Below are 22,654 nucleotides of genomic sequence, written 5' to 3' on the forward strand. Positions count from 1 at the left end.
TAGCAAAGAGCAGCACAAATGACACAAAGAAAACATGGCAAAAGAATAAGAGGAGATGCCCAGCAAGGAAAGGATGTGGTGAGACACTGGCACATCGAGTGAGCTGCACTCCCATAACCTCCAGGCTAGCAGGTCCTGGTCTCACATTCTCCTTTTGGTTTATTTTAATTGATTTCATTTTTCTAAAAATCATCAAAAATAAAATATATCCAATTAAAAAGATGTCATCAAAATTTAAAGATATAATCAAAGCACATTTATTCAAAACGATGAGAACGTATGTACATCTGTAACTATTCTAAAAATATTCTATAAAACTCTTTAGAATTCTAAAAATTCTATAAATCCTATTCTTGAAACATTCTTCAGACAGTCGGTAGCTTCTTCCTGAGCTTGGAGGCAAGAGAGCTCTTCTGGACTGGAGGCAAGGACTTCATGGGTAAGGGAACATCAGAAGTGTCCAGAGAAATCTTCTTGGTAAGACTGTAGCCAGCCCTATCTGCAAAGTGGAAAGACCAAGTGTAACTAAGACTGCAATGCAAACCTAAAGCATCTGAAGCTCCATATTTCATGGGACACATTTCCTGCCAACTTCTAAACAGCTGCACAGGGCAACATGCTCCTGCTGGCAGCCCCTTGAGGCAGCCCACGGGGAAAACCCTGACCCACTTCCACAGAGCTACCACAGGAACAGCCTGGCCCTCTGGGCTGTCCTGGGACAGCAGGGAGCCCAGAGCCCTGTGCCTTCCAGGAATGGCTCAGCTGCACTTGGACCCTCCTGCTCCTCTCCCTGCCCCACAGCTGAGCATCCCTACAGCTCCACAGGGGAACTGGGAGCAGCACAATTCATTGCAGGGGGCACAAGCAGGGCACAACTGTTCCCTGGCAATGTGCACAGGCTCTCCAGGCTGGCACCAGACCCCTCCTCCCACCAGAGATTGGCCCAGCTCCCCCCTCACCTCAGTGTGAGGCTGAGCCATGCTTGGCCTTCACCTTGTCCTCAGTCTGGAGTTGCTTCAGGCCCTCCATGCCATGACTAGGAAGGGCGATGGAAAGAGCGGGGGCAGATGCACACCCTTGCCTAGTGTTTCGTCATCTTTGGCACAGCTAAGTCAAATCCGGAGGTGTCCAACTAAGCACTTGGTCAGCTTTCTGGAGAACATCAAATCTTCACCATCCCAAAAGGTTTGAGAGGTTCTCCTGCACGTGTGGAGGCTTGCTGGCTGCACACTTCTTCAGCTTGGTGCCCATCACCTCACAGAGGGCATAGGCAAGCCTGGTGACCACCGTGCGGACGTTGGCGCTTCGGACAGGCAGCGCCTTGTTCTCCAGGAAGGACCAGAGCACGGGCAGGGCGTAGCGCTGGACGACTTCAGGGCTCCTGGCATAAACCCATTCCACAAGCTCTGCCGGGAGAGAGACACAGCTTCTTACTCACCAACCTCAATGCAAACAAGGACCCACCTCTAGTTTTGCTTCTTGGAAGTTGTTGCATCCCGAGTTGGTACAGTTAGGGAATTTAATAAATGTTAGTTAGACCGGTTCTATGTACCCCTATTTCCCCCTCATAATGGTTTGCTCCAAGCTGTATCACAGGAGCTCGGTCATGTCAATCTTGTAACCACTCCCCTTGCCCTCAGAAAGCTCTGTAGCAATCACGCCACCTCTGCAATCCCATTTGTCCCAGAACCCTGTACACACCCCTGTTATGTTCCCATAGGTGGTCGTGTTCCACGTCACTCCCCTGTTGTCTGTCCCCATTAGGCGAGGGGGGCTTCCGCCCCTGTCGGCCCGCCCCCTATTTAACCCCCTGCTCCCGGTGCCCCTATGCCATTTCTTCCCATGCTGGCTTGGGAACAGCTGCGTAATCCACCACTGCAGCCATGCAGGAATAGAGAGTTCTCCACCACGTGAGCAGGGTGTGCCATCTTCCCTCACCCTTTGTCTCATCTCAGCGTCTGGCTACGGCGTGGCAGACCCACGCGGAGGCACAACCCTAGAGCTCCGCGCACACGCGGCGGCCCCGGTCCAGCCCAGAAGCAGCGCACTAGCCGGACAGCCCTGCTGCTCGGGACCGGGGGATAAGAACGCACCGTCGCAGGAAGCCTCTCTGGCTAAGATCAGTGAAATAGCACACACAGCCCCATGATCCAGAAAGAGACAAAGCAGCTGATCATCCTTGAAACAGAACCAGCAACCCCTCAGGACTAATTTCTCCAACCAGAGCCTTGTACCTGTGGCAGACTTCATACCTTTACTAAATCATTTCATAATCGGTTTCTGCATGAACAATGCCTGAAATGTCAAATTGCCTTTTATTTCCATTAAGAAGTTGCCTAAACCCACGCTGAAGATTTGGAAATGCACCCTAGAGCGGCAATTCAGAGATTTCTAACAAAAGGGATGATTCCATGTTTGTAACTTTGATGTCAAGTGCCAAAAGTCTAATCTGAGTCTTCCCTTTGCTCAGTGGCACACAGCCAAGGGCACTATTAGAACACACTTCAAAACTCCAGCCCACCAGAGATGGCTGCTGCTCGACAGCTGGATTAGAAACATCGGTGACTCCCTGGTGTCTTTGGCAGAATGCTTTTGTGGCTTCCAACACGGAGCTGTTTCAAACTTCAGTGTGTCTTAGATAATTACCCAGACCCCACTGCCATGGCTTTTGGGTATCTTCACGTTTTAATGGCATTTCCCCTCCCAATGTTAATGGCATGTTTTCTTACAATGTGCACTGAAATAGGGGCACAGAGAAAGACAAATGCTACACAGGGGACTTAAATTTAACCGAAACACAAGTGTTTTCTCACATTTTCTCTGAAATCTTCTCTCTGCTCATTTTCTGAACTGAACTATATGCAACACAGACAAAAATTTACTACCAACAGGCTCCTTGCATGGCAGATTTGGCTGAGAGATCAAAACCTGAAATGCTCTGGAGATCATTCTTATTTTCTGGTCAGCCAAAATGTTATGTAGTAGCCATTTATCATTCTCTGCTGGAAGAGACTTCATTTTCTCTATGCTGTTAATCCACCTGCACCTTAATGCAACAATTCAATATTGAAACAGCTCCTGAAAGTACCCAAAACCAATTCTGCTAAGCAGGAAAGGGTTTACGGTACTCATTTCAAAATGGGAGCTCATATGAGTTTAAATGCAATTAAAGACATTGGTCACTGTGGAACTTGAGAAGAGAAAGAGCTGTCTGTTCCCACTAAATCTCAGAGAGGACATTTGCACTTTCTAAAGCAGTCTTCATTTATGTTGATTCCTTTCTTTGAAAAAGAGATCAAAATAACTGCAAAACTAAATTCCCTATTCCTAGAGATCTACTTTATTCAAATGCTCCTTTGTGGTGGTTTTAAAGAGCCTCTGACATTCCCAATGGCTGAACATGCCCTTTTCAGATTCATAAGGAAGACACAAAGTGTATTACACCCTGCATTTCAAGATGATGACATAATTAGCAATGGGTTTAGCCTCAGTTAAAGCAAGGCTATCAATCGTCTTCTCTCCTGTATATTGAGATTATCATTTTTCTATTCCTTGACTACAGCTGACATTGCAAGCTCCTCTGAGGAATCAATTATCAGCTGCATTTGTGGCATTTTGGACAGTGCTGACACAGGAAGACACTGTTTGCACACCCTGAAATGCTCAGTCCAATGCCACTTGGACAGCACAGGCAGGCAGCCTCAGCATTCTGCTTCTGCCCCTCTGCTCCCAAAGGCTCCCTTGCATTAAATCCGTGCCTTTAGGACGTGTGTTGAGTTTTTGACCTAAGCGGTGACCCCCAGGCTCTGCATGGTTCAGCCTCAAAACTTTCCAAGGGAAAAGCAAGAGTCTGTGATGACAAAACAAACTGATTCCTTGAAACAGCATCTGCCACCATTTTCCTTAAGGATCACAGATGTCCCTGAGCTGCCAAGAGAGAAACCAGCTCGGGTATTTTTAGCCCTCCCGTTCCTGGAGGTGGGTTCTGAGATGCCCCTGTGAGAGCTCAGCCCTAAGGCCGAGCGCTGCCCCCATCTCAGATGCTGCACAGCTCTACAGCAGCCCGGGAAAACCTGCCAAATACACCTGCCCTGGCTATTGGGCAGGAGAGACAAGCTCAGCACCTCCTGATTTGGAGGAGCTACTCTACTGCCTATTCCCAGGCATTCCCTGTAAATATTCCCTGGTAAAGACCTCTTGGCTTAGAAGGGGAGGCCATACCTGTGATACTCTCTGCGACATCCAGCAGAGCTTGGCCGCTCAGTTGACTCCATTGGTGGCTGAACTCTTTCATCAGTGATACTTTATCTACAAGTGAAACACATGTTTCTGCTCACTTGTCTGAGGTTATAGGAGAAAGGACAGTGAGGAGGCAAAGGGCAGGGGCAACCCCATTTTAGAAAAGAAAGTAAATTTCTGCTGATTTTTGAATCCTTTTCATCTTTCCTTCCAGCCTACTTGGCAGGGGTTTTAAATTCCAAAAGAAACCCTCTCCTTTCACATTTGTAAATCTTAACTTGTCTGCTGTACCAGGAGCTTTGTTGAAACAATTCACATCAGGGATCTCAAGAGTTCAGTCACATGTAAGCAGTGAAAAGGTTTTGCATCCCAGAGCCAAAAGGAAGAAACCCATACTTGGGACACAGAAAGGCACTGAGTCAGGCAGTTCATCAGTTCACAGAGCAGCTGAGGAGGAGAAATTGGGAACTCCCCTTGGAGACCTGTCTCTTCAACACTCCATTTTTCAGGCATTTTCAGAGCTGACATAAATCTGGGTGGCAAAGGAATTTAGAGCAGCCCCTGCCCACGTAGTTATTTGCTAGAGCAATCTTGCCCCAGGCAAAACAACATGTGGAACAAGGCATCATTGACAGCTGGATCTAGACCTGCTTGTCATAAAGAAATGAACTTGGTGAATGATAAGTTCCCCTTTGAAAAAAGAAGACAAAGAAGAAAGATGGAAAATAGGCAGCTAATGACTATAATGTAGAGCTTTCCAGGTGGCTGCTCTGCAGAAGCTCTGATGGGCCAGTGCCCCCTTCATGCCAACAGCAAAGCTGTTCTTTTGGGAAGTCAAACGGGGCCCAAGCAAACTCCCAAACCCAGGTGCCTCTGAATTCTAGCAAAGCTGTAGTCCGGGACTTGCTCTTCACACAAGTAGCACAGAGCCCATGGCTCCTGGGAATTTTGGGAATTGCTGATCACATTCAAGCCTTTTGGGAGACTGGTGCATAAGGACTGCACCTCCACAGCTTCTGGTGGGTGTCGGCTGGAGCCTTCCACAGGTAACAGCAGCTATCAAGGCTCTCAGCGTTCTCTTGTGTCGCAGAGACAGAGACACACTTGAGGAGACATCATGCCAGGGCTCAGCCTCACCTAAATGAGCGATGGATCCTTCCAGTGCTTTCACAGCTGCAGCATGAACCCCAGGATCCTTTGAGTTCAGGTTCTTTGTTATTCCTTCCACCAAACGGATGATCACCGGGTTCAGGGACTCTTCCAGGAGGCCTATGATTTCTGCCAGCACGTCCAGCGCCTTCTGCTTGACTTTCTTGTGGCTGTCAGATATTCTCAGGACAAAATAATCAAAAATCTGTGAAGAGAACAAGCAACATGAAAGCTGGAATAAAATGTCCTTGTTTGAAGAGTGGATGTAGCACTCAGTAGTGTAAGAGATGAAAGGGATCCTGTCTCTCAGGTCAGCACTTGGGTGCACAATTTCAATGTTTTCCTGTGGAACTCTCACTGGAATGGTTGTGCAACCTCATGCTGCTTGAAAGATTTTCTTCTGTTTTTAGGAGGTTTGGATGGGGACAGAATAGTTCCTATGGTATTTCTCTCCATCTATAAATCATTAAATCAATTCCATTTATTAATGCAAAAGGCTACCTATGCTTAACAAGTATGGAAGCAGATATTTACAATGCCCATTTTTCTATACAGTTGCCTCAAGTACTGAGGGCAATGAGGCTTTTGCCAAAACTATGGCTGGAGGAGATCTAAGTTTTATTTTTTTTGGTCTCAGAGCCTGTGTCTGCAGAAGTGCAGGGCTCTGATCAACTCTTCCAGGATCCAGACCATTTCTCTGACTAACAGGTGCACTTCTGAAATGTAATGTGCTCTACAGCTCTCATTAGAGCAAGTTGCATCCCTCGTCAGCCACATCATCAGACAGCTTTTTCTGGAAAAAGCAGCTACTGGGAGGAGAAGGCAGAGATGCGTCCTTAGCTGTTTTCTTCCTTTTCCAAAGAGGAAAAAAGGCTCCCCAAAGAGGGGGAGCACTGTCTTTACATAGAGGAATAGGGACGAGGATGGAAATCAGTAGCCAGGGTTGTGCTTGTGCAAGACGAGATGTAGTTTACAGAAGTATTCTTTAAAACTCCCTGGGTTTAAACCAACCCAACCCAATTCTTTCAGTTCCTGGATTCTCTTCAGTTAACCCAGCTAGGAGTAGGAGACAGTAGCAGTTACAACAGCAGAAAATTCTGTCATCCTCTGATGGACAGCATCAATAGGCACGTGCCAGGCAAATACAAGTTGACTGAAACAACTTGTCCTGAAGCCTGGAACTGAATTAAATTTGTCTGGGTAAGAGAGACCAGCCTGTCCCAAACAGCCAGGATGTTGTACCTAGCCACACTGAATTACCTTTACTTCTACAGGCTTAGGAAAGGAGCTAAAGGAAAGGAACAGTGAAGATAGCCTACATACTTCGACAATGTTAGTGGAGATGAGCTGGGGGCTGTTTTTGCACAGGTCTAGGAGGAGTGCCACTCCTTCCATCCGTGTCTGAAACCCTTTGGCTTGCAGGAGATTGTAAAGCTTCTGGAGCGGCTCCATTTCTTCCACAGCTGGACGTAACGTGACCTGGGCTTTTGCACGGTGTAGGAGGCATCCATCAGAGGTAGACTTCACTCTGGAAAACAAAACCAAATTAGGACCTGTTGGTGATAATACCTTCAGTTAATTGTGAGCAAAATATCTGGAGGAGCTATCCTAATGATGTGATTTCAAGCTAGAAAATCATGAGGATCTGAAGAACAACGTCAGCCTTGTGACGATCATTATGGGAGGCAACCTGCAAGTAACATTCTCCCAGTGCTCACTCAGGGAAACCAAGGATGAGATGCATCTGATCTATCTTCAGGTGGCTTCCAAGGCACACTGGTCACAGTGCTTTGTGGGGAAAGAGAGACACTACTTCCAGGTTTAAATGCCTCCTCATATGGGACGTTTCTGTCTTCTAATAAGGAGACTGATCACTCTGGAGAAGTGTCTCTATGACCAGGCATGACAATCTGGAAAAGCAGCTCAGATGCATCTGAACGGATGAACAGGGACATATCTGAAGGGTCCAGAAAATCAGTAACAGAGATAAAAACAGAAGCCAGACATCCCAGAACAATGCTCACATTTCATTTGCTTCCCTAGAGACTTGATCCACAGCTTAACGAACCCACTGGGAACAATTCTCCTGGATCAACCTGTCTCTTCCATGAGCATGGGAAGATGCTAGCCATGCTACTGGGGCACGCGGTCACTTTCCTGACACCACTGAGTATGACAGAGCTAAAAAAACCCTCTCTGTTATAAGAGGAGCAAGTAGCTCTGCCATGGGCATGAAGAGACAGCAAGGACCAAATTCCTGTCTTAAATGCTGATTGCAGTACAGGAGGAAATCAACCAAACGTGCTGTCCATCAAGCAACGTATATAAAGAACAGGAATATCAAGACAAAAAGTCCATCTTGAGACACCTGTTGACCACAGTTGCTCAGGAACTGCCTTGCTACTTACTACTCAAACTTGGTACTGTTTGAGGGTAAGAAAACCATGATTCTGCCAGGCCAAACCACATGGATGAGAACTGCATCTTTGTGGAATGGCATCTTGCTTCTAGACTGGGACTTCTCATCAAAACACCCATCTGAAAAAGACTCCACTCAGATGGAAAAAAACCCTGGTTGAATTTACTTGTCCCAAGTCAGGCAGCAGAAACTGGGCCCTCTCCTAGCCTCCACAACGCTGCCCTTGCCACAGCACTGGATCATCTAAGCGGCAACTAATGGGTGTCCTTTTGTCTCTCCATTTATATGGAAAGCCCTCCAGGGAAGTTGTGTTCAGTGTAATGCAGAAGTGGACATTTTCTATTCTAGAGCATTTGTAGGGAAAGAAAACAATCTGTGGGCCTGGGCATCTCTGCCAGAAAGATTTTCCTGAGGAAGAGGCATGTAAAGCTTGTCATGTGCTTGGTCACATCTCACAAAAGTGCTCCGTACCGTTTGCTAGAAGGCAGTGTGGCCTGGGGCTTCTTCGAGCCATCGTTGCTCTTCTCCACCGGCTCCTTGACAGCTGGGCATTCGCCCTTCTGGTTTTCCATCCCCTACAAAGACATGGAGAAACCCCATCAATCTTTAGAATATAAAATAGGAAATTCCCATTTTCAAGCAGCAGTTGGAACCAGGATCACTGCTATCAAGGCTTAGGGAAACATTTCCTAACTTACAGAAGGAAACAGACCAGAGATTCAGTGATGCCAACTCTTTGTTTTCAATAGCCCAAGGCAGGTTATGGGTGCTACCATACTGAGCAGCAGTCTAAAATCCCAAATTCTTTAATCTTGAGCATAAATGGGAATAATGCAAACTGGTAGGCAGTGAGTGTTCTTAAAGGAAGCAGCAGAAAAAATTGGTCTCTTTGGGGGTCGGCCCATCGTGCTGGAAGTTGATTTGGTTCTACACTTACTCTCCTTGTGCCTGCACAAAGGCACACTCCCTTCTATATTTTCAATAAAAAAGTAAAATGCCCCTCCAAACAAACAAAGGATTTTTTGCTGGATGCTGCTGGATTCACCAAGCTTCTTCCAGCTGCACAGGGCTTGAGTGCAGGGCAGTATTCCCAAAAGACAGACAGTAATTGTAGCAACTAGGCTTGACTTGGATATCTTTTGTGTATTTGGAAATTTTCTTGGTACTACTATTTCCGGTGCCTTTTGCAAAGACGCCGTTATCTTCAGACTCTGTTACTTCTATTCTCACTTAATTGCTTGACTGGGGGCAGAGCAGGGAGAGCATGGTGGAGGCCTTACTCTTAAATGTAAACCCATGTTCTCCTTTTTCCCTTTCCTCTTTGTGACCGATATTCAAAATCTTCAAAGCCCCACTTTTTCCTGAATAATATCAGTTCCTTTGTGGCCTGCAGATGAACAGGCTGGGGATTTACAGCTCATTCCCAGGTGCAAAATGATTCAGCCGAAGAGGAATGAGATAAAGACAGATTGGGTATGTTGGATCTCATATTAGCAGTGGCAATACTTGTACAAAGAAGACATTTCTCCTGCCAAGCACTTACTTTCACCTTAAGTCTTCTCAGGATATCTTCCAGGTCACGCATGGAAAGAGAGCGTTCCAAAAGCATTTCAAATTTTTGGTGACTCAGCAACATCTTCACCATCTCCTGTCCATAATGCCTAAGGAAGGATGGAAGGAAGGATGGGAGAAAGGAAGGGAGGAAGGGAGGAAGGAGGGCAGGAAGGAGGGCAGGAAGGAAGGGAATGAAAAAGTGAACAAAGGAAGAGTGTTAACAGAAGAGGCTGATACCTTAAAATCAGTCAGGTGCAATCCTTGCATGAGAAGGCATTACCTACTCAGCAAAGAGGGAGATTTCCCTCCACTTGTCACTGCCGAGTGTTGTCAGGTGAACACAAGAGAGAAGAGAAGAATGTGGGGCCACAGAAAAATACCATCTCACTCTGAAACTGTGGGTGTTCCCAGGGAACAAGCAAAACACATCTGCTTTGCTGTCAGAGCCTATTAGCAGTGTCTTGCTGCCATTGCACAATAATTTGCCTTTCTTTAACTGGCAGGGAAGCCAGGACAAAACTCCTCATGCATCCTGTTGATTCTTCTATTCTATAGGTATGCACAGGGGCAGCTAGTTGCTCTGGCGTTCGTGGCAGCTATTAATGGGAATTTCATCATCAAAGTAAGGGGATTTTGGTGGTTTGGGTTGATTTGGCCACTAGCAAACCACAGTTTTCTTCAAGAAGAAATTTGGAGGCCACTGAGCCACAGATGACAGCATTGCAGAAATCTGCAGAAGGGGTTTAGAAAGACTGAATACATTGGCTAACAACCCCTGAAATATTTCTAGTAAAGTCTTCATGAGAAAGAGATGTTTGGGATCCTTCAGTGATGAACATTAGCCAACACTTTGGCTTTGTGTTGTGCACCTAAGGCCAAAGAAAACTGTTTGACTGGCTCATCGGAGCTCTTTTGGTCTCAGTAAAGGATCCTTCAAGTCACAGGAAGTTGGCAATGCACCTTTTTGCTGGCCAACCTCAGGTTATCCACTCCAGTCATTTCCCCAGGCAACCCAAAGCAGTGGTCACAGCACCAAGGCTGACTGAGCTCAAGAAGCGTTTGGACAATGCTCCCAGGCACGTGGAGTGACTCTTGGGGTGCCCTGCATACGGCCAGGAGCTGGACTGGATGACCCTGACAGGTCCAATCCAACTCAGCATATTCTCCGAGTCTATGCCCCTTAGCCACACAGTGAGGTCACTTATTACTTCCTTTAGTTCCACTCATTTGTGGTTTTACCTTTCTAGCCAGACAGGAAAGGGTTTTCCTGTTTTAGGAGGCGAAATGAAGATCATTACCTTGTGTCCTGGTGACAGTCCTGAGCAAGCACCCCTGCCACGTGTGCCAGCCTCTCAGCCCTGGGTGTGTCTGCGAGCTTTGTGACTCCAATTCTCTCCATCAAGGACAGGAGGAGTTTGGCCGCACACTTCCGCACCTGGGCGTGGCAGCTCCTGGGAAGAAGAGAGCAAACCCTGGGGCACAGGCAGAAGGAGCAACAGCAGCACGGGCCATGGCCAGAGCCTGCTCCCTGTCTTCACTGGGGGAAGGAGGCCTGGGTTCTCCCTGCAACTTCAGAAAACCTGTAGAAGCTTCTGTCCTCAGATAAACACAAAGCTAGCATTGTACAGCAGGACTGCCTGCAAGGAAGAGGGAGGAATTCAGTCTCCCTGCACTATCTGATGCTCAATTTTGTGCATAGTATGTTCTCTGAGAAAGATTAAAGAAATAGATCCCATATGAATTTTTTACACATTAAAAACCATTCATGCTGACCCATCAGAGGGCACCCACTACACAGAGCTGCAGCAGGATTGAGGCTCTTTCCACCCATTTCCCCCCAAATCTGCAGACCTCTGGAAAAAAACAAATGCAGGGAAAACACGCTGTGGGCTGTGAAGGTGCAGAACATCCAGCAATGCAGCTGGTTTCTTCTGTCAGACTTGGCAACAGACACATCCGAGTGTTTTTCCCTATTGCAAAGCTGAGGAAAGGGTGGCAGGCATTTTAGCCAGGTTGTCCTGTTCTAGAGAGTGCCTCTTGGGAACTATCAGGCCCAGCACCACCCTTTAAGGCAGGATTTCCTTCAGCTGTCCCATGGCAGCCGGCCTGTGAAGGTGCCTGTAAAGTGATTCATCATCTCCAGGCTAACATGAAACATCAGTTGGAATAGAAAGTAGAGCTCTAAGGCCAGGACAGTGGCACAAGACTCCTTTTGGCAAGAGCTGCACCTGCTGTGCAGGCTGTGCCACACCCAGCACATTCTCCCCCATGTGCTCCACGCGCCAGCAAGCACCCTCCGCCTTTCTCAGGTTAATGGCATCAGGAGGAGACATGGTTTTTCCCAGGGCCTCTGTGGTTAGCGCTGTGAAATATCCAACAGCGCTCACAGCTGCAATTGCACTTGTCCCTCTTCCCACAAAAGCTCAAGGATCTATCCTTGGCCCTTGCAGGCACTTTCACTTCCCCACTGTTCACCACGTCTAGGAAAATCTGACAGACTGAGAGAAGTCCAGGAAGCAGCAGGAAGCTGAGTCAGAGGAGCTTCAGTCTGGATATCAGGAAAAGGCTTTTCACCCAGAGGGTGCTTGGGCACTGGAACAGGCTCCCCAGGGCAGTGGTCACAGCACCAAGCCTGGCACAGCTGAATGACCATTTGGACAGCCATCTCAGGCACTTGGTGTGACCCTTGGGCTGTTCTGTGCAAAGCCGAGAGCTGGACTTGGCGATCCCGAAGGGCCCCTTCCAACTCCCCATATTCTACAGTTCTGTGATTCTGAGAACTAATAGGCTGCAGGAGGGCAGAAATAGGTGACAAGAGGAAAGAAATGAGGTTGGTCAGAGAATCAAGTCCCTGAGTTCACAGAAGATGCAGGATACAGGAGCCTTCTCTCCCACCATTCCCATTCTCTCTCTCATGCCTTCCCCCTCCCACACGCTAGAAGGTGAGGAATATCACTGAAAGAGGAAGAACCTACTTGACTCCCCTGTCCATGAGAGCAGTCATTGCTCGTGCAGGAGTCACATTCTCCACCATGATCCCCAGGGTCTGACTGGCTGCTTTCTGAACAAACTCTGGGGAGTTCCACACCATCTGGAGAAGGACTGGAGCAACCTCATCCACCTCAGAGTCCATGTCCTTCTTGAAGGTCGCAAAGAACTCTCCCAGAGTGACAATTGCCGAGTAGGACACCTTGGAACGCGGGTTGGTCACCTGGGGAAGTCATGAGGGGAAACATAAGAATCACCTTGAAAAGAAATCAGCTGCCGTCAACAGAAGTCCCAGCAAATGACAACACATCCCGCTGCGTCCAGAGGAACATAAAAGCACAATAAGAGCACAAGAACACAATCAGAGAAAGCGCTTACTCTGGCATCAATTTCTGGCCTCAGACCTGCTTACTGCAGGCCTAAAAAAAAAAATTTACTAAAGTGTTTAACTTAACCCTTCTAAAATGGCCGCTGCTTTGATTTTAGGCCCTTTTACTAGAAAATTAAAACAAGGGCCGCTTTCAAATCATAAAGGCACAAGTCAAAAAGATAAAAGAGTCTGGTGCTTCTGTTCCAGAAAGCAACACCAGCAGTTGAAGCACTCAGCCAGGAAACAGAAAACACAGCCTCAGGTCTGCAGGCTAATTTGCAGAGCTCAATTACAGCTTGGGCAGAGATTGGGATTGTGCTAAATAATGTCATTAGCATCTCAGCATATGCACATTGCAATATAAAGGCACCTCACTTAAAGACAAGTGTCAGATATAGAGCTACATGTACACACAGATCCTACAGATAGCTGACAGACGTTAGAAATAGAAGGTCTAAAACCAGAACTGAAGACGCACCCTGAGCACACATGGGGATGAAGAAGCACATACCTACTCTACACCCCATGTATGAAGTAAGGGGAACAATTCAGAGCAATGTTCTCACCTCGCTGGTAACTGCCATGCAAATTTCCCGAAGTCTAGAAAGCAGGACGGCTGAATGGGACTCGGCCAGCTGTTTGATGTTGAAGAGTCCCTTCTCCTTCAGCTCCCTGCAAGGCAAATAACAGAAAGCTTGCTATTTCTCTCCATCCAAGAACTAGGCAGCACCCTCTGAAATGACAGGCTGGCAGCTCATCCAAACCACGGGAGGTGCTTTTCAAGGAGCACTTAGTGAAATCGTGGAATGCGTTGCCACAGGATGCTGTGGCTGTCAATCGCATACACAAATCCAAGAGGCAAAGAGAGGGGTTTCAGAGACTTCAGAAGACAGGCTTTCTGAAATCTCTGGCACATGCAGTCCCTCTGCCACTGCTTCCTAGAAGCTGTGAGAGCGGGCCATGCTGCTGTTTCTTGTCACCTGCCTGTCCCTGAGACACACTCCCATTGGGCTGTTACTGGGGCATTTTCCTTCTTTGTCAGCCCCAGCAGGCAGTTCAGCAGTGAGAGTCTGCACTGGCCCTCTGGAGCTGAGTTTCCACTCTTCAATCTAGGCCTGTGTGTCACTCACTCCACTGCACCTCACACATTCCCCAAAAAAGCAGCAGGATGTCCCAGAAGATTCCCCCCCTGGGCAAGAACTGTCGAAACTCTGGCTTTTCCCAAAAGCCCCTACCTAAAACAACCCCCACTACAGCAACATGTTATTTAAAAGTTGCAAACAACTCCATCCCCCAGCACGGGCCTTGTGCAGGCCCTCAGGTAGAGGAAGGTCTGTGAGGCATCAGGGCTGCAGCACAGGGCTGGTGACCGATCCCACAGGCACCCCTGGGTGTCATCCTGACCCCCCACACCTGCAGAAGCTCTCTGCACCTCACAGGACACCAAAGAGAAATGGGGAAGAGAAAGCAGAAGAGAAAGGGCAGAGCAAAGGCGACTGCACAAGGACATGCATGGTGGCAGATTTTTCATGCTTATCCCTGTGTGAATGGAGGCCTTACCCCTGTGTGAATGAAGCATCCACCAGGGAGTGATCAAAAAGACACCAAAAAGAAAACCCATATCACCTAACATTTGTAGTGTTATCACCTCTGGGCCTCCTTCTGCTTGTGTATAATTTTGGGACACATTGTGAGCATTGGCCAAACATCTCAAGCCCATATGAAGCAGTGAGAAGGAAAAAGTTGAAATCCAAAAGTGCCAGATTCCTAGAGGATTTTCTTTCTTTTTCCTTCTCTTCTGCCATGAGCCCTTCAGGAGTAAGGACAGGCTGAGGGACTTGAAAGCACAACTCAGTCCATTTCTCAGAAAGAGGAACTCCCTGCAGCTGCTGCTGGGTCTCCCGTGCAGGAGGTCCCAGGGAGACCCTGTCACCTGCCACTGCTGTCAGACCAAGGTTCCCAAATCTCTGCACTCAAAACTGCTGCCATCCTGCTTCTGCCCTTCAGCCAGCAAATCATCTCATTCCAGAGCTTTCTCTCTTCCCTCAAGATTTCCTTTGCAGCTCCATGGAGCAGCAGGCAAAGCGAGGAAACAGCACGGACCTGCTGCAGCTGGAGTACTGCTGCAGAGCAAGGCCAAGAAAAGGCTGCTCTCCAACCTTTATCCTCTCACTGCTCTGCAGTGCTTTCACCAGTGCCCTTTGGCCCTCTGGGCTCTCGGGGCTCAGAGGCACTAGCAAGACACGCTTCTAACCTGCCTTAACGCTAAGAGGGACACAGAGTGAACGGAGCCTTTCTTACCAGGCATCGCTGCCGAGCAAGGAGAGTGCCTCCAGCAGGGACTGCTGTGGGTCTGAAGAGGCTGTGTCCTTCTGCCCCTTCCCACGGAGCGGCTCCTCTCGGCGCTCGGCACCAGTGGCCGTCTGCGAGGTTACTGTGAGGAGAGGGTCGGCCATGGGTGCTGCAGCCCCGGGCAAGGCACGCCGCCATGGAGCGGCCTGCAGCCCCATCTCCCAGCCAGGGTTCCGTGTGGCACACACTGGCACTGGGTCAGACAATTCCCTGCTGTCTGGCTCCTGGGGCTCCTTGCTTTCTCCCAGCCTCCCCCAGCTGGGCACAGCTCCAGGTTAAACCTGACAACTGCCCCCACGGCGCCAGCTCCCAAGTGCCACAGGTGCCGCAGCCAGCGGCAGGTTCCTGCAGCCGCAGAGCTCCCGCTCCCTGCCAGACAGTGCCAACAGCAGGACTGGCTACCCCAGGAGGGAACCCCTCAGCTGCCTCTCTTGTCTCAGCGCCCTGATTTCCCCCAGCCCTGAGCACAGGGGCACTCTGCAACTCCCTGAGGAAAGACCTGCAGCTGCCTCATGATGGCACCGAGCCAAGCCGCAACAACCCAGCCCTGCTGGGCCCGGCTCAATCCCCATGGAACAGCTACCAGGGAAAAAGCCATACCTGACCCTTCACACCTGACAGCGCCTCTGTTTCCACTGACTTCAATGTTCTAGACAGCAGGCACTGAGTGCACATACATTTTAGCCTACTGTTGGGAAGGGAGTCGTTTATGGATTCTTTCCAAGCATCAGGAACCTTTACTCTGTCAGAGGTACACACTGGCAGTATTTCAAAGTTGCTGAGGGGAATTGTATGTGTCATCTAATGGATGTGTTTGCCAACTCAGCAGTTTCTAAGCTTTCTCTTGTGGAAAAATGCAATTTCCAGACTAGATAGTTGATAAAAAAGCCTTGCAAATGCACTCTGAGGATAAAAATATGCAAAGACAGATGCATGTTGTTGGCAGATGCACTGTCTTGTTAATCAATTGACCTGGGTTTGCCTTAATTGAATTTTTTGGTAAGGAAAAACTTTACAAGGTATGAGAAAAATCAGATGATAGATGCATTTCTTATGAAACCCCTTTGTCATCAGAAGAACTGTCAATCAAACATTTCATGTCGTGCACTCAAAAGCTCATTTTCTAATGTGTAAATGAATCCATTTGAGCTGTTTAACATGATGGAGTAACTCAAAAGTAGATTTGCTGTTCATTCTCAGGACAGGCTCTGAACCCAAGATCCCAGCTGTGCTGGCTCAGGCAGGAGGCAGTTTGTGCTCCTTGTGCAAGGACAAACCCCTGCAGGAAAAAGCTGCCAGGGAGCAGGCTTACCTGAGGAGTTGCGTGGGAAGCTGCCATCCCCATGGATGAGAGGCTTATTGGGCAGTAAGGGCACGTTGTCCTGCTTCCTCAAGACCTTCTTCCTCAAGGCACTACCAGGGTGTTTTGTCTGCACTCTAGAAGCTGTGCCATTGACAGGCGGTCGGCTAAAGGCTGCAGGCACCAAAGAAGATATTATAAGTGGAGGGTGCTGGACAGGTTGGCAATGGTGAAGGTGGGAAGCTGATATTCTGCTACTGACTGAGTGAGGCCATGGGCAAGACACTTCATGCCTCCGTATTTTTCTTTGGGAAACAGAATTAAATCCTATGCAAGCTTCCACTCAGATGCAAGCCAAACAGCCCCGCAGTCCGATTGCAGCGATGTGTAAAGGGCAAGCAAGTGGTCAAAAAGGACGACCACAAGTGTAGCCACCACTTACTTGCTTCAGCTGCATCCCCGGCCTCAGGTGTCTCAGGAAGAAGCTGCAAGAAGCTTTCCTTTTGTCTATTTTTCTTCATCTGTTCCACCAAATACTCTATGTCCTCCGGCTCTAAGTTCTCTTCAGCCAACTTCCACAACGCAGCACGGATCTAGTTGCAATGGAAATACATCACAGACTGTAAGCAGAGACACACAAACCAGCCACAACATCTCAGCACGGGCACAGAGTCCATAGAGTGCCATAGGCTTTGATGTAGCTCCATATACATTCCACTAGTTTCAGAGCAATGTCTCCTGTCCTCAGCTTGGCAATTACACACAGTGAGGTGGAACACTTCAGTACCATAACCTTCTACTGCTGCAACTGGAGCCTATGTCAGGAAGCCCTGCTTGAAGCATGAAAAGTCATAGGAGTGCCCCAAGACAGATGAAGGGCTCACATGACCGTGAGCAGGCAGTTCAGTTCCTACAGGCCATGGCAGGAGAATAAAAACCATGTGCAATACCCAGCAAGGAGGAGTAATTAGCTGCTGCTTTACACTCATGGCCGGGAATTGCAGCTGTTTCTCACTTCCTGCCTTCTGAAGGACTCAGCTCTGAAGGACTCTGAAGGACTTGGTCTCTGAGACCACGAGACCAAAAGGAGGAGTCACGTGAAAACAAGTTGCAGAAACACTGATGTTAATGAGCAGAAAACTGGAGAATGAGAGGGCTGAGAGGTACAGCCACAAAGGTAAGCAGGAAAAGTCAAACTCTCCCATTTTATTTGGCAGCCTTGCTTACCCTCAACGTTAGCATCATTGCTTCTCTGCTTTTGAGGGTGCACTTTGCCTACATTCACTGATGTGTGGCTTGCTCTGCCATTCAGAACTTCTCTAAAACAGCCTTTGCACAAAAAGAATGCTTCTGGCATGACCTTAGCACCATCTCCAAACCAGGGACATTTGCACCACTGGAAATAGCCAAGCGATTGCTCTGTCGCTGTCAAATACATTCCCAAGTGAATCCCTATCCCCATCCCCCAGGAGGGGAAGATTATGATTTTCAGTGACATTTTGGGCCAAGTACTAAGTAGCCACTGGAAAGGAAGTCTGCTCATCCCTGTCCTTATTCCTTACCTTTCCAAAGACGTCCCTCAGCTCTTTGTCACTGGTAAGAGCAGGACAGGAGGGATGATCCATCTCCTTGGCCCGGCTCAGTGGGAGGCCTGGTAATGGAAGCAAAGGTTCTTGTACATCTCTGGCAGACTTCAAGCCCCCCAAAAATGCCATGCTGGGCAACAGGCCAGATAGGTTCCAGATTGCAGAGCTCCCATAAAACACTGAGATTGGGATTGAGAGCAGCAAGGGACATATGCCTAGACCCTCTCCCAAGGGATGGGCTACTGGCAGCAGCCATGACATTATTCTGTTGGCCAGCAGACTGAAACCTGCTGCATGATGAAGGCCAGAGCCCCTGGATGCTGGAGAGCCTCTCTGTTTGATGAGCCTCCTTTACAAGTGCTGCTTGTCAAGGATCAGGCACGGCAGGGAGGGAGGACAAGGCAGAAGGCATCTCCTCCCCCAGCCTCAGCCTGCAACACTGACACAGGCAGAGAGATCGGGAAGAGATTTGTCATTGTGAACCTGCCACAGGTGGCTTTGGGCTTGTGTTGTCAGAGGATGACAAACTCAGACCCTGCATAGGCTGCATCCATTTGGCAGTCCATCCTGCATCCATTGGAAAATTTCAAAGGACTTTCTGTCATAGGAGGATTCCCTATTTCTGCCCGGGCAAAACCTGGCAATGTCCATGAATCTCCTTCAGACCTCAAAGGGTTCAGCTCAAAAACTGCCCCAAGGAAAGGTTTTCTCCTCCAAGGGCAGGAGGAAGGAGTTGGAAGGTTTCTCATTTCTTGCTAAATGCCTTCTTTTTCCCTACTGATTGTGACACTAGAAAGGCTGCAGGGACATAAAAGCCACGATCAGGATGGAGAGGAATGTAAATTTTTCCTGCGCTGCATTTCTAGGGCCCCAAGGTACCACCCAACACTTCACACCGAAGGAATTTTCACTGCACCACCAGAGCCCACTCCCAAGTGACTGGGGGACTGGGCTGCGGGACATTCCATTGAGCCCATCAAGGAATTGGAATTAATTTTAAAAACTTTTGAAAATAATAGGTTTTAACCAAGCTTTCCAAATGTCATTTCTGAGTCAAGACAAGAACGGTCATTCTAGGACAGATATCTCCTGTACCTACCTGCATCTTCTGTGTTCTTGTCTTTGCTTCTGCTGCTGGATCTTGGCCTTGAGAAAATGGAGCAGAAAAGAACACATGAGGAGGTAGAAAGAGGAGGGAGGGAATGGGTGTTGCATGAAAGAAGGCAAACCTGCCTAGCATGGTCACTCTGATGAAGGAGGAAATGCAACACATAAACCCAACAAAATGCAAAGCTGATTAACTGTCCTTAGGCTTTCTGTTGCTGCTGTCACACAGAGCTGGCCAACTCTGGCTGAAACACAGCAGTCATTCTTCAACTTGCATCACAACTCCCCAACTCTGCTGCCTCTCCTTTTGGAGCCAAGTGGCTCCTCCAGCCTCTCTGAAGCTGCAAGAGCTGCTGAGCTGAGACACGAGTCTGTATGCAGGGCAGCTACTTTTGTACTGCTGCCGGAGCTTGACTTTGCCTGCTCATGCCTTACCCTGGTGACAGCTTTGTGCTACATGTGTTCAGAGCACTGCTGTCTCCTGAGAATAATATTACACCTCCTGGCTCTTTCCAGAATCAAAAGGGTTTTTCCAACTCAGCTGCTAGGGAAGGATATTCAGATTGCACTTTAAAAGCTCTACTGAAGAGTTTCAATTGGAATGATACTGCTGTGACTCCGTCTTTATTGTTGCCATTGGCTTAAGATTGACAGCTACATTTTCTCACACATATACAAGCCAAGAACGTTCCATTGGGTACAGTCCTCTGCCTCTTCTCTTGCACCTTGCCCTATTTGATTTTAAGCCCAGAACTAAATATTAAATATCAATCAGATTAGACATCTATACCCCAAAATTTATAGGGGATCTCATTTCACAGTGGAGGCCCAGGCACAGTGATGGGATGTACGTCTGATGATTACAGAAGCAGCACCTGAATTTGCAGACACCTCTCCAATAGCCAGTATTTGCCCAAGCATATTCTCCTGGTTGCAGAAGTTGACAGTCAAGGATCACAGGATTCCAAGATCTGCATGATCCACACCCATGCAATACAGTTGCCAAATGACACCACAACCAACAGAGAGGGAATCAATAGCCAAGTGCAGCAGAGGACCCATCTTGAGGTGCTTTTAAACCCTGTCTCCTCTTCCCCACCACCACCTCTGCTCTTGGGGCGTTGGTGCTGGGTTTGACATCATGCTGGATCATCATGGATGGGCAAAATGGTGAATACACACAGGTTTGCCTACATACATCGGACAGCTGACAGTGCAAAAAACCTCATGAGCTGGGAAGAGTGAGGTGAACAGCACACTGGAGCAGCAGACACCTTGGCTTACCTCATCTCCCGGGCCTCCTGGAAATCCAGCTGCAGAGAGCTTGGCAGGGACCCTGCCGCACTGCCCACAGGGGGACTTCCTGCCCTGCGTATAGGGGGGATCAAAGGCAGTCCCAATGACCCCTTCTTCATATCCCCACCGATGGAATACAGCATACTCTGGAAAGAGCAGAACACAGTGCTCGGATCAAGCATCCAGTCTGGCCTCCATTCCAGCCTCAAGACACTTAGCTATGCACTTGATTGGGATTTGGAAGGAAAGGTCAGACTTATGGAGCATCATGGACTAGGGCAGGGAAAGGTGACCTAGGAAAAGGAAGTGGGTGAGGAAGAGACCATGTCCCAGATTTGCCACATCTCCCCTTCTGCTCAGTTCTCTGCAAGTGTGGCTGCATTCCCTGCAGGCATCCACATACTTCCTATCAGGATGTTTTGGGTTGCCACTGCCTCCACTGGCCTTTTGGATGGCAGAGGAGTGGGTTTAAGATCACTATTCTCTCCTGCCCCTAAAGTGCCTAACAGCCAGGGCAGATCTCCAGCCAATGCCCACAAAGCCATTCTGCAGGATGTCAAAACCTGCTTTCCTCAAGCCCCTCATTTCTTCTGCTGCTGCCCATCCCTCCTACAGTTCCCCAGCAGCCTTTGAGCCCAAATGCTGCTGAGCTCTCGGGATGCTCGCTGCTCTCCAGCTCCCACACATCCATCATCTCAGGCTCACTGGCATTTAGGAAGTTCAGCAGAGCTCCCTGCCCTGCTGCTCTTTGGAAGAGCTCTGCCTGCTTAAGTTCCTCCAGGGCCCCCATGCCATGGCCAGCAAGGGGGGTGGAGGCAGCGAGGGCAGATGCACACCCTTCCTTCTTATCCCATCATTTCTGGCAGAGCTGAAGAGCCAAATCTGAATCTGTTCAAACTTCATTGAAAGGCTCAGTTCGTGTCAGACATATACTGGGCCCTATCTCAGCAAGGCTGACATCAAGTACTCAAGCTTTTGACTGGACTTTTTTTTCCAAAGTGGTTCTTCATCTGCCTCCTCCTGCGCCTCACCGCAAACCCAGAACAAGTGCAGGTCCTGGCCCTGCTGCAAAGGCAGTCGTGGGTCTGGGCTCTGGGCTGCTCTCCCCATGGCCACCTCCCACCACTTCCCTCTGGACAAAGCCATGCCAGAGCTCACAGCTGCCCAGAAGCTGATGAAGTCTAGAAATAGCAGCAGCGACAACTGTGCAGAGGGTGTGCTTCTCACAACTCAGAAGCTGCGACAACCTGGAAGTGACTTTGCTGGACTGACTGTTCCAGCAAACGCCTTTTTCCTTCCAAATCAGACACAGCTGACAGAAAACGCCACCAAGACATAGAGATGGTTCACAGATACCCATAGTTTGCTAAATCTAGAAGGACAGCTTCTCCTGATTGGACAAATGTAGCAGCTGTGACTGCATGTTGGTGTTTTCTCAGCCAAAGGACAGAAGAGGAACCACAACAGGGCCCAGAAGCCATTCAAGGACCTCTCCTGCTATTGATCCATTTCAAAGACAGTGTGAAGGGCAGTGTCCAGCTGAGCTTTTCCTCAACTCAGCTGCTTCCCTAGGATCACACCACAGGAAAAGGTCTCCAAGCTCAGCCTACAGCAAATAAACTGAAAATCTACTACACAGGTCTTAGCTTGGCCTTCTTACCTCATAACTTTTTCCTTCTGATCTCTGCTCTTGGTGTTTTCTACTCTCATCATCATAGCCAGTGACATTTTTCTTGTTCTCTTTCTCCACGCTGCACATTTCATTTGTGTTAGAAGCAGTAGAGCTCTTCCGGATGGGAGGCAACGGCTTGGTGGGAAGCAGCGAAGAGGGACATGGCCGGAAAGACTTGGAAAAAATGAACCTGTTCTCGCCTGCAAAATGGAAGAATTTTCACTGCACCACCAGAGCACACTCCCAGTGTGTGGGCTGCGGGAGAGTCCGCTGAGCCCATCAAGGAATTGAAATTAATTTATAGAAATTTTGAAAAGCGTGGGCTTTAACCAAGCTTTCCAAATGTCACCTCTGAGTCCAGATTACAACAGTCATTTTAGGACAGATATCTCCTGTACCTACCTGCATCTTCTGTGTTCTTGTCTTTGCTTCTGCTGCTGGATCTTGGCCTTGAGAAAATGGAGCACAAAAGAACACATGAGGAGGTAGAAAGAGGAGGGAGGGAATGGGTGTTGCATGAAAGAAGGCAAACCTGCTTAGCATGGTCACTCTGATGAAGGAGGAAATGCAACACATAAACCCAACAAAATGCAAAGCTGATTAACTGTCCTTAGGCTTTCTG

General features: G+C 48.5%; 1 protein-coding gene across 1 annotated transcript; it reads right to left on the minus strand.

Moving 5' to 3' along the window:
- Positions 1–1,170: 1,170 nt before the first annotated feature.
- On the minus strand, positions 1,171–15,175 carry LOC137471944 (TOG array regulator of axonemal microtubules protein 2-like). Its single transcript, XM_068186651.1, has 10 exons — positions 15,021–15,175; positions 13,286–13,391; positions 12,337–12,572; positions 10,660–10,812; positions 9,351–9,468; positions 8,279–8,382; positions 6,712–6,916; positions 5,377–5,593; positions 4,222–4,308; positions 1,171–1,406 (listed from the first exon to the last, which is right to left on the minus strand). Exons 1-10 carry the CDS (start codon positions 15,173–15,175, stop codon positions 1,171–1,173), a joined length of 1,617 nt encoding a protein of 538 aa, XP_068042752.1.
- Positions 15,176–22,654: the final 7,479 nt, after the last annotated feature.

Source organism: Anomalospiza imberbis, chromosome 3 (genome assembly GCF_031753505.1).
Source record: "Anomalospiza imberbis isolate Cuckoo-Finch-1a 21T00152 chromosome 3, ASM3175350v1, whole genome shotgun sequence".
Taxonomy (NCBI): domain Eukaryota; kingdom Metazoa; phylum Chordata; class Aves; order Passeriformes; family Viduidae; genus Anomalospiza; species Anomalospiza imberbis.

What these genes read in the sequence shown, in the direction of transcription:
- LOC137471944 (XM_068186651.1), bottom strand. Translation starts at nt 15,175, where the DNA reads ATGGCCGACCCTCTCCTCACAGTAACCTCGCAGACGGCCACTGGTGCC. An exon ending in CTCATGGACAGGGGAGTCAA is followed by an intron (nt 10,813 to 12,336) that starts GTAGGTTCTTCC and finishes TCTTCTTCCCAG; the next exon opens with GAGCTGCCACGCCCAGGTGC. An exon ending in TGTCGCAGAGAGTATCACAG is followed by an intron (nt 1,407 to 4,221) that starts GTATGGCCTCCC and finishes CTCTCCCGGCAG; the next exon opens with AGCTTGTGGAATGGGTTTAT.